Raw genomic sequence first — 11,761 nt, forward strand, 5'->3', positions numbered from 1 at the left:
CCCTCCTTTTTTTTTTTTTTTTTTTGGTGAGTGCCTAGTTTGACACAGTCCAAACTCAAACTCCCAGAGGACTGAACTCTTTCCTTTGTGTTAATGTTTAAAAGATTTTCCAATGGTGGAGTTTATTCCTACTGCAAACATTTCTATTTACAAGGTCAAGTGTATCAGCACTCGACACAGCTTAAGAGTGTAATTATTTATCTAAGGGCGTTTTGAGTGTGGATCAGTAGCTCTGGCAGCAAACCAGGCTTCAGCACGATGCAAAGCAACTCCCAAGAACAGTATTAAAAGGTCTAGTAATTGCTGATCCCTCCAGTGTGTTTACTTTTGCATTCTTCCTTGTGGGAGAAGGCAGGCTGAATGGCAAACTTCCGTGCGTTTTGTTACAGCCCTCTTGATGCGTGCGCCACTGCCTGCACGAAGCCTTCCTCGGAACGCTTGCCACCTCTGTGTGATGTATTTCTGACCATTTACTTGTTTGCACGCCTAGAAGCTTTTCTAAGAGTGTCAGTGAGAGCAACATGCCCCCACGAAGAAAGCACGGCAAACTAGTAATTCTACATACATACACGAGAAGCGTCCTTGAATTGCTTTACTCTCTTCTGGCACTGGCAAGTTACCATGCCAACGCATTATAAAATCAACCACACTTTTAAAGTAGTACTTTCAAAGCTGTATTTACTTCTTGCATGTAATTATTCATTAAAGTAATAATAGCAGTAATTTACATCTATGTAAAGTTTTACAGGCGGATAGACGATTTTTGTTTTGTTCGTTGTTTTTGGTTTGTTTTTCTGCAGTTCGTTTCCCCCCCCCTTCCTTTCCCCACTCCTCCCTCTCCCCTCCCCCCCGCCAGCGCAACCTCGGATGCTGAGAGTTCAAGTGTCCCCGGAAAAGTTTCACCACATCCATTATTTAAAGCTCCTTCTTTACTAATTTACACGTTTAGAAAATACAAAAAGCCGTACATATTTAAAACGCAGGCCTTTTTTATGCCTCCTATAAAAAAATACAAGGTTTAAGGCAGCTCAGAGACACATTTATACATTTTCACAACGTTCATAAAGTCTCTCCAAATAAGAAAGCTAACTTTCAATCTGTAAAACACAGTGTATTTGATGGCCTAGAAAATATTTCACTGAATCACTGTTGCTAGCATCCCTTTAAACATAAAATGAAATCTGTACCTCTCCAGAAAGAATAGCAAATGCAATTATCTGGCAAGTAGCATGTGGATTTAAAACTTTTATTTTTTTCTTTTTAAATAAATTATCCCCAAAGCATACAATTTATAAAATTCTATATACAAAGAGAAGCGACTGGTAACAAATCCCAGTTTTAAATACATTTTTTTTTTATATATAAGATTTACCAGAGGTCAGCACCCTGATATGACAAGAGGCAATATAGCTTTTCAGGATATTTGTACATACATGTTCTCGAGTTTAAAAGTGTCTATAGAAGATGGCAGTGCAGAGCTCTTTTAAAACAAAAGTTGCATTGTTCACTATAGCAAATGACTGGGGAAAAAAAAAAAAGATCTTTATGTCACTAGGTTAAAGAGGAAGAGACGGCTGCTGGCACGCATTTATTATAGGGAAGGTATGTGTGTGCAAGAGTGCTGTAAACCACAGAATTTATTCAGTCTGCTATTTCCTTAAATTTAATTAATGGCAGATGCGGCATTATCCCCTTTCAAGCATCACCAAGAATGAACCTTGGCGAATGGTAATCAAGTTGTGGACTAACTAGTACGGCAACAGCTTTGGCAGCAAGGCTGGGTAGCTCACCTCTTTCTAACCTTCATTTCAAAACGCTTTTAAAAAGCCACTACGAGCATGCGGTGACTCCCGGTCTCTCCCGAAGGGCGGCTGGCAGCAACGGGAGGCCTCTGCAGCCTCGCTAGCAGTCCGCTAGCCCGTCCGGTCTCTGGTAACACGAAGGCAGGGTGGCAGCAATTGCATAGTGCAGACTCGAGGCCAACGCTCCAAAAACGAGCGGGCCGCGACCACCCGTCCCGGCCACCGCCCCGGCGGCTGGCTCGCAAGGAGTCGCCTCGGCCTAAAGCAGCCGGCGCACGGAAGCCAGGGCAGGCCGGGGGAAGGGCACGGACGGGCGCTGTGGGTAGCAGCAGAGGCAGAAGGGATACCTCCGCCTTCGGGGAGACGCGGGGGACAGGGTGGGGGCTTCTGGACTAACGGTCTGAGCGTTTCAAATGGCGCTGCGCGCGAAGGGCCCGCCGGCTGGTCCTCCCGCCGCCGCCGCCGGACTCGAAAGGAAGCCTGCGCTGGAGCGCAGGACCCGTCCCGGCGCAGAAGTAGCGAGGGAAGGGCTAACGCTACAGCTGCGGCAGCAGCGGGAGCAAGATGGAGACCAGCAGCACCCAGGCCGCGGCGGCAGGCCGGCCCGCGTTATTTCCCTGCACAGGGAACCCAGGCTCGGAGCCCGCATTGTCCTCCACGTCGTCCCTCCCCTTCTGGCTCGGCTCCTCCTCGTAGTCCTCGTCGTAGTACTCCTCTAGCCCGCCGTCCGAGCCACCGCTGCTGCCGGCACCGTTGCCGCCCATGTCCGCGCCGAAGCAGAGGCGGGCCATGTTCTCCTTGACCGATTCGCAAATGGGCCGCTCCAGCCCGTCGCAAACGCAGTCGTTGAGCAGCACGGCCTTCGGCACGGCCAGCATGTCCTCGATGACGGCGCGGCACTCCGGCGTGCAACGCAGCCCGTTGAACAGCTTCCCGCAGTAGGTCATGTAGCGGTTGAGCGCCTGGCTGCAGCGGCTGTCCCAGTCGCAACGCCGCCGCGCCTCCGTGCAACCCATAATGCCGGGGCCGCCGCCAGTGCCGCCGCCGGGCACCGGGCTACTAGTACGGGGCAGACAGGGCTCGATGGCACGCTTGGTGGCGCGGCAGTTCTCGTCCTGCGCGCAGTCGCAGTCCTCCAGCGCCGGGCCGCGCCGGGTGTGGTTGAGCTGGATGAGGGCCGCGATGCAGTGGCTTGGGCACCGCCGCCTAGAGGAGACGGCTGAGCCTGCAGCGGCCCCTGTTCCGTCCCCGCCGCCTCCTTCGGGCGGCAGCTGCAGGAGCACCGGGGCGCACGCCTCGGCATACTGGTTGTAAGCATAGCTGCATTCCGGCTCTCCCTGACACTGCAGCACCGCCTGCCAGCAGATCAGCCGGCGGCCCTGCACCAGCGAGCTCCGCGGCGGCCACACGGCACCCAGCGTCGCCGCCAGCCACAGCCAGGCGGCTGGCCGCGGCCAGCGGCGTCCGTCGCCTCCTGCTTGGCGAGCGGGCGAGCGGGCCACCATTGCGGGCGGCGGCAGCAGCAGCAGCTACTGCCGCAAGTGAGCCGGGGAGAGGCGCTGGTAGACGACGAGGACGAGGTCGTGAAGGAGCCGCCGCCCGTGGAAAAGTTTGCAAAACTCCTGCCGGCCGTGTGCATGAGGTCTCCTCGCATCAATCCATCGGCGCCGACTCCAGGGCCCTTCAGCCCCCGAGAGTTGAAACCGGCCGGTCTGCGGCACGAAGCAGGCGCTCAGGCCCGTACTGTGCGCCTCGACCCGCAGCTCCCGGCTTGACGAGGCGGCGGCGAAGGCGCCCGGAGAGATTCGGGCAATTAGTGCAAACGGGGACTCGGAAGAGACCGGCTCCGGAGTGCGCTCGCGGTCTTGCAGGCTGCGCCGAGAAAGCTCATGGTGCTGTCCTACTCCTCACGCAGTCCCGGTTTTCTTTTTTTCTTTTTTTTTTTTTTTTTTCCTTTTCACTTTTTGCACAAAATTAATGCTCAGCTGCTGCTGCCTCCTCGGGAGCTTTCAACTCTCTACTCGCAGCATCTCCACACATGCCAGCCGTTCCGATCCCATTCGCAGTCCGGGCTCTGCTCACTCTCCGCACTTTCGAGTGTCGAGAACTGTCTCTGCCTGCTAGCAAGAAGATAGCACGGGTAAAAGAGAAGAGGTAGCCTTCAGAGTTCTTTTCTGTCTGGGCGACTGATACTGCTTCTGTTGTTAACGAGCCGTGCAAGCTGCTCTGCGCATACGTCTGTGGATCTTTTTTTCTTTGCAAGGCTTTAAATACAAAAGTGCCCTCCGAGCAGCAGCAGCGTGCTCTGATTAGGCCTCATTATGCATGCATGGAAAAGCAAACAAACAAAAAAAATTAGCAACGCTTCTTCTTTTACACATCCCCCCAGCCTGTGCTCTCTCGCTCTCTTTCTCCTTTTCTCCACTTTTTTCTCCCTTCGCTCGGCCCCCTTTCCCTGCCTCGCCACTTGCCATTGGTCCAGGCTGTGTTGAAACTTCCCCCCACACCCCACATTCCCCCCCTCCCCGCGCTTTACGATCTGCCGGAGGGAGGGAAGAAGGGAGGGAGGGCTGGAGGGCAGCTCACATTCAAAGCTTGAAAGGAAAGGCTTAAAGAGAGTGACAACCCCCTGAGGAGGCCCTCCTCTGGTTAAGGCGGTGCGGCGGTCGGGCGAGAGGCGCGCAGCGGCGGCTGTGCGCAGCGGCGCTTTGGGGCTGACGGGGTTGCGGCGGCTCCCCAGGAACACCGTGCCGCCTCGCCGCGGAGGTGAAGGGACAGGCGGCGTGGAACTACGTGCTGCTTGTGTAGGGATAGTGTTTTTAAAGTGGTCCTGCGCCTTTCAGTAAAGGGGTGAAAAAAAAGGGTCTGTAGCTTGAGTGATCTGTGTACCCAAAGTTTACATTGATTGAAGTGAGGGCAGAGCTGCTTCCCGAAAGGTAGGGCGGGTCGCGCTCAAAATGGGACCGACTTTGTTCTCGCTGAAATCTAAACAGACCTCTTGGCTTCAGGGAGAGCAATGCTAACTCTTAGTAGTGATGTACTGCGACCATGTAAGTGCTGCTTTTCTATGTCTTCAGTATTGCAACTTTCTTTTTGCACTTAGTGCATTCCTCACTAGCTCAGCTTCTCACTTGATGTTTCTGTGCACGGGTTTAAGACACTGACCTACGAGAATAACAGAAATACAGTAGGTACCAGTATAGTTCTTTGATAGTTTATTAAGCTTTACCAAGTAGTAAAAAGTTATTAAATTGTTAAGAGGATGAAATTGGGAGGGGGAGTTAAAGTAGAATACCTTGCTGATGTACTACCTTCCTGTTACACTCTCGGTTCGTTTTGCTTTGTATATAATGAAGTAATTACAGGAGTATATATATTAGAATTTAATAGGAGGAGCATAACAAAATCAGTTGTGTTGCATTTATCTGTTGCCTTTCGTTTCAGTGCTACCTTAATTCCAGAGCAACGCTGTCTCCAACCACAAGGGGCATTGGTATCTGCTGGCTGTCAAAACTGGCGCTTTTTTCATCCTGTCAACTCCATCTGTCACAGAAATTAAGGCTAAATCGATTTTCCAGCAAGTCGAGGATATTTGGATCCTGTGTGATTTGGACTGGTGTCTGAAAGTGTGTGGAAGGTGGAATGGTCGTATGGTGTGGCTAGGAGTCAGTATGTTTTATGAGTTGAGAGGCATTCATAAGGATATGCTCTATTGTCATCAGTTTTACAAGCTTCACATGTTTCTCTTTCAGTACAGTTTTGCCTCTTCTTTGCAAAAATTCTCTTTGCTTATGTTTTTCTATCCATGAAAGCACAGAAACTGTGCTTTCATCCACTTAGAACTGTTTCTTTTAGTTGTTACTAAAAAATGCCAGATGCTGTTCAAGCAGGGTGCAGTAAATACACATTGCTACCTACACCAGGTTTGTTTATGCATTACTTTGCAGACTTATTCACTAATGATAACATTGTTACTGGTGAAAGTGAGATAGTTTGGGGTGGGTAAGTTGGAGGTCATGTCACAGATGCTGCCATACTGCCTGATTGCTAAGGAAACCAGTCTATGTTGATGCAGCTGGAGAGAAGGGGGTCTGGATACTAGGATGTTCCAGGCATAGAGAATCTGAGAGAGAGAACTGCCATGGGGAGAGGATTGCACCTTTGCATGGGACAGGAGCCTCCTGAGCTCCAGCACAGGACAGCAGGAGTAGCTGGCTATTCTGTCCCAGTGGGGCTCCCTTCTGTGGACAGCTGAGGCATGACCCCCTTCCAGCTCCTCCCTTCATCTGCAGAATCCATCCAGCTTTACTGTCCATTTCTGGAGCAGGAAACAGGCTGTTTCCTTTGTGAAGAATGGCAGAAGATGAATTTAAGACCTCCCAGGAGGGGGAGTAGAGGAGCCTTCATTCCCAGCTTTGCATCCTTTTGTGGCTGGGAAGAAGCTGTTTGTGCTGTTTGAACTGGAGGAAGGTCAGTGAGTGGTCCAGCTACTGCTGACAGCATTCCTTGACTGGGGTCTGTTCACTTTACCTGCTGGTCTGAAAGGTGTGGCATGGCATGAAGCATTATTTTATCAGGAAGAGGTTTTCACATACATCTTTCAGTTAAATACAAGTTTTGTATAGTAGTAATAACAATGGAAATGTTGACTTTGAAGTTTGGAATTATCTTTGGTATCATACAACTGACAAATGGCATAACAAAAGGTAGCTGGGCACTTCACTTTCCATACCTTTCAGCCATGCAGAAGGTAACAATCTACATCCTGGATTATTTATCCTTTATCAGTAAGTTATCTTCTTTAAATGGTTTAAAGCATAGTAGTCTATTTTTAATTAATGAACACTTGGAATCAACCCATATTTTCAACTGCCTCACAGTGCTCTGTTGGATGAAGCCAGTCTTTTCTGGTGTGGAACTAAATCTGGGAAAATAGCTCTCTCAGCTGCCTTCTTTGATGCAGGTTTTCTAACAACAGAAATGGTATGATCAAATTCAACTTTTCAATGTTCAGAGTAGCTCTGAAAATAATGAGGAAGGCAACTCTTACGTTTTTTCACAAAGAACCATGTAGGAAAATTACTCCCATGACTGGACAGCAGCATAAGATTTGATACTTTCTGTATGCTCACATTTGCTACATTGTCTGTTCACCATCCTTTCCTGTCTTAGATTACTTTTGTTTTTCACATTAGCTCTTCAAATTACTATGGAGAAGGAATCTTACATCACTAAGTGGTACATTAGCAGCCATAAATCCAGTACATAACTCACCTTTTTGTTTAGTCCCTTTGTCTTTGCCCCCTTTTCATTTCACACCCTTTCTTAATGAATCTTCTTTACAAATCATGTTTTCTTAAATTCTTTCTCTGACCTATTTTACATTGGGAGAGTTTAGAAAATAATAAAACAGATGCAAAAGCATTGGCCTTAAGATTTAATAATGCACGTTCAGATTAATTAAATATTCATGGCCTATGCATGTGGTTAATGCCTCTCAAATTACTTATAAGCACAGTGCTTTTACTGGATTATATTGCTTTTTCTACATTTCAAGATTTACAACTGTTATTAAAAATAGTTGGCAGAAGTCCTGTGAATTAATTAAATGCTGATAACATTTCTGTTTGCGCATCCAGTAATATCATAGTGTGTGCCTGATAGGGACACATAGTGAGAGAACACTTTTTCTTCTTGAAGAAGGGCTTGAATTCTCTACTAATAGAAGGTTTTACCCATCAGTGAAAGGTGACCTCTTACCAAGCTTTGTCAGTAGTTCTCAGAACTTTGCCATTATGGTACATGGGGTTCATGGGAGGCAGTAAAAGGCCTGCTCATACACCAACACTCATCCCATAGAAATAGCTCTGTAAGGTGTCATTTGCAGTAGCCTGTGCAGGTGGCTGAGTATGGACATGTGCATACAGCTGAATTCTTGATGTATCCTCAGAGACCCATCTATAGTAACTTCTGCACTCTAAAGTTACAAAAGAAAAACCTTGTGGTTTACCAGATACCCAGTACAAACTGGTGAGGTTGGGGGGAGGGGAAATGAGTATAATACTTTCCTGATTGGCATCTGTTTCAACAGAGAAGTAAGGGCAAGTGAAGGCATCTAAATTAGGTTCTTGCTCCACATCTGGAGTAGTTTATCTTTTTATTGACTCTGCAGGGCTGTTTGGAATATTTGTGTCCCAAGTTAGCCAACTAAGCTAAGTGTGAATATTCCCCAAAATAGGAATTTGTCCATTAGAATATGCAGGGCTTTCAAGTGTGAACATCTAGCTTTAGTCAGAAGGAAAAATAATGAACAGGGAGCATAGAAAATAACTATATTGGCTGACAGTCACTCTGTCTCGTTGAAGCTGGTAGCTGATGAAACTACTGCACTGCATGCTGTAGGATGAGTTAGACATTGTTACATCAACTGTACGTTTTTAAGGCTTGCTTTGCCAGTGTAGAGTCATGAGCATTATTAAGGGCATTCAATGCCTGGCCTTTAGGTCAGTTATTTTGAGTTGATTTTAGGATTGTGCCTTTCAGAAACAGGTTTTGCATATCCATTTGCATATCTACCAGCTCAAGGCTGCTTTTGACATCCTTTTTCCATTCAATGCATTCTGCAGGCTGCCACTGTGATTTGTTTATAGCCTGATTCTTGAGACTATGTGTTGCATGCTATGGGCTGTGATACGGGGATGAATAAGAGAGCAAAGCATGATGATGTGGCATTGGAGGACCAATTGGTGACTGTAAGATCAACTACATAGACTTTGGAGTATGCTGTATGGAGGTACTCCCTGATTGCTTTCCAGAAGACAGCCTGGAATGGACTAAGTTATTTACTGAATGGCATTGGAGGGACCCAATTTGTAATCCACTGTCTGTACTTCAATCCTTGAGGCATGTAGGGAGCAGAAAGTAAAAAGAAGTGAAAATAGTCTTGTCTTAGTACAGGAAGAGCATGGACATATAAAGAAAATGTGGGGTGGGCCTGTTTGGAAGAGTTGGAGGCAGAGTGCCATTAATAATTTTGGAATAATAATTACTTAGGTCCTGCAAATACTGTGCTATAGTGGTTAACTGCAGATGTGGAATCATAGAGCCATAGATTGGTTTGGAAGGGACTTTAAATGTGGGAAGTTGAATGCCCTTATATGGGCGGGAACATCTTAAATTAGATCAGGTTGCTCAGAGCCCTGTCCAACCTGAACTTAATAGTTACAGGGATGGGGCAACTGACACCTCTCTTGGCAAGCTGTCTTACCACCCAACTGTAAAGAGTTTCTTCCTTACATCTATTCTGAATCTACTCTCTTTTAGAATAGAATAGAATAGAATAGACCAGGTTGGAAGAGACCTTCGAGATCATCGTGTCCAACCTATCATCCAACACCACCTAATCAACTAAACCATGCAACCAAGCATCCTGTCAAGCCTCGCCCTAAATACCCCCAGCGACGGCGACCCCACCACCTCCTTGGGCAGCCCATTCCAATGGGCAATCACTCTCTCTGTGTAAAACTTCCTCCTAACCTCCAGCCTAAACCTCCCCTGACGCAGCCTGAGACTGTGTCCTCTTGTTCTGGTACTGGTTGCCTGGGAGAAGAGACCAACCTCTGCCTCACTACAACCCCCCTTCAGGTAGTTGTAAAGAGCAATAAGGTCACCCCTGAGTCTCCTCCTCTCCAGGCTAAGCAACCCCAGCTCCCTCAGTCTCTCCTCATAGGGCTTGTGCTCCAAGCCCCTCACCAACCTTGTTGCCCTTCTCTGGACACGCTCCAGCAAGTCAACATCCTTCCTAAACTGAGGGGCCCAAAACCATTACCCTTTGTGCCATTGCTACATGCCATACTAAAAAGTCTGTCCCCATGTTTAATATAAGCCCCATTTAAGTACTGAAAAGCAACCATAAGGTCTCCCCAGAGTCTTCTCCTGTGCAGGCTTAACAAGCCCAACACTCTCAGCCTTTACTTGCAGGAGAGGTGTTCCATTCCTCTGATTATTTTTGTGGTCCTCCTCTGGATCCATTCTAACAGGTACTTGTTTTTTCTGTACTGATGACTTCAGAGCTAGACACAGTACTCAAAGTGTGGTCTCAGCAGAGTGGAGAAGGGGAGCATAATCACCTCCCTTGACCTGCTGGCCTCAATTCTGTTGATGCAGCCCAGAATGCAATTTGTTTCTGGGCTGCAAGTACAAACTGTCATCTCATGTCCAACTTCTCATTCACCAGTACCCCCAAGTCCTTCTCTTGGGGGATGCTCTCAAGACTTTCATCCCCTTCAGCCTGTACTGATACCAAGGATAGCTTTGACCAAGGTGCAGGGCTTTGTGTTTGGCCTTACTGAACTTCACGAGGTTCACATAGGCCCACTTCTTGAATTTGTTCAGATGTCTCTGGATGACAGCCTGTCCCTCTGGCATGTCAACCACACCACTGAGCTTTGTGTCATCTACAAATTTGCTGAGGATGCATTCCATCTCACTCTGTTTGTCACTGATGAAGATACTAAACAGAACTGTTCCCAGTATGGACCCCTGAGGGACACCAGTCATCACTGATCTCCGTCTGGACATTGAGACATTGACCAGTACTCTCAGCATGCAACCATCCAGCCAATTGTTTAGCAGCTGAAGAGTTCATCCATCAAATCAATGTCTCTCCAATTTAGAGGGGAGTGACTGTGTCAAAGGCCTTAGAAAAGTGCAGATTAATGACATCTGTAGCAATTCTCTTGCCTATCGATGTAATCACTCTGTCATAGAAGGCTGCTAAGTTGGTCAGGCAAGACTTTCCTTTGGTGAGGCCATGCTGGCTGTCTCAAATCACCCCCCTGTCCTCCATATGCCTTATCACAGCTTCCAGGAGGCTCTGTTACATGTTCTGAAGCACAGAGGTGAAGCTGTCAGGTTGGTAGTTCCCAGGGTCCTCCTTTTTACCCTTTTTAAAAACAGTTGCAGTGCCTGCCTTTTTATTAAGCACCAGAGACTACACCTGACTGCCAGAACTTTTCAAATATCATGGAGTGTGGCTTGATAACTACATTAGCTAGTTCCTTCAGCCTTCAGTATTTGGTAGTAAGATCAGTTGTCCACTGGATACCAAGCCACTGGTGCTGGAACATAAGGTTAGGGAGCAGAATAAATCCCCCATAATCCAAGAGGAGAGGGTTAGTGACCTGCTGCACTGCTTAGGCAGCATGTGTATGGGACCTCATGGCAGGTACCCAAGGGTATTGCAGGAGCTGGCAGAAGTGCTTGCCAAGCCACTCTCCATCCTTAATCAGCAGTCCTGGCTAACTGGGGAGGTCCCAGTTGACTGGAGATTGACAAACCTGATGCCCATCTACAAGAAGGGCTGGAAGGAGGACCTGGGGAATTACAGACCTGTCAGTCTGACCTTGGTGCCAGAGAAGTTTGTGGAGCAGATCATCTTGAGTGCCATTATGCATCATGTGCAGGGCAACCAGGTCATCCAGCCCAGTCAGCATGGGTTCATGAAGGACAGGTGCTGCTTGACGAACCTGATCTCGTTTTACAACAAGGTGACCCACTTAATGGGTGAGGGAAATGCTGTAAATGTTGTTTGCCTGGACTTTGGTAAAGCCTTTGACACTGTCTCCCACAGCACCCCTCTGGAGAAATGCCACTCATGGCTTGGATGAGCAGAGTCTTCACTGAGTTAAAAACTGGATGATTGGCAGGTCTCAAATGGAGTTAAATCCAGTTGGTGGCAGGTCAATAGTGGTGTTCTGCCGAGCTCAATGCTGGGGCCAATTCTATTTAATGTCTTTATCAATGATCTGGATGAGGAGATTGAGTGTACCCTCAGTAAGTTTGCAAATGAGATTAAATCGGGTGGGAGTGTTGATCTGCTTGAGAGTGGGACAGCTCTACAGTGGGACCTAGACAGACTGGATCCATAGTCAGAGGCTCATGGTATGAGGTTTAACAAG

At 47.8% G+C, this 11,761-nt stretch overlaps 1 protein-coding gene across 1 annotated transcript; it reads right to left on the reverse strand.

Annotated features, from left to right (window-relative positions):
- Window positions 1–856: 856 nt before the first annotated feature.
- GAS1 (growth arrest specific 1) lies at window positions 857–3,706 on the reverse strand. The gene has a single exon (XM_054178911.1). The coding sequence runs from the start codon at window positions 3,305–3,307 to the stop codon at window positions 2,339–2,341; it is 969 nt and encodes a 322-aa protein (XP_054034886.1). The 5' UTR covers window positions 3,308–3,706; the 3' UTR covers window positions 857–2,338.
- Between the last annotated feature and the right edge of the window lie 8,055 nt (window positions 3,707–11,761).

This window comes from Dryobates pubescens, chromosome Z (genome assembly GCF_014839835.1).
Source record: "Dryobates pubescens isolate bDryPub1 chromosome Z, bDryPub1.pri, whole genome shotgun sequence".
Taxonomy (NCBI): domain Eukaryota; kingdom Metazoa; phylum Chordata; class Aves; order Piciformes; family Picidae; genus Dryobates; species Dryobates pubescens.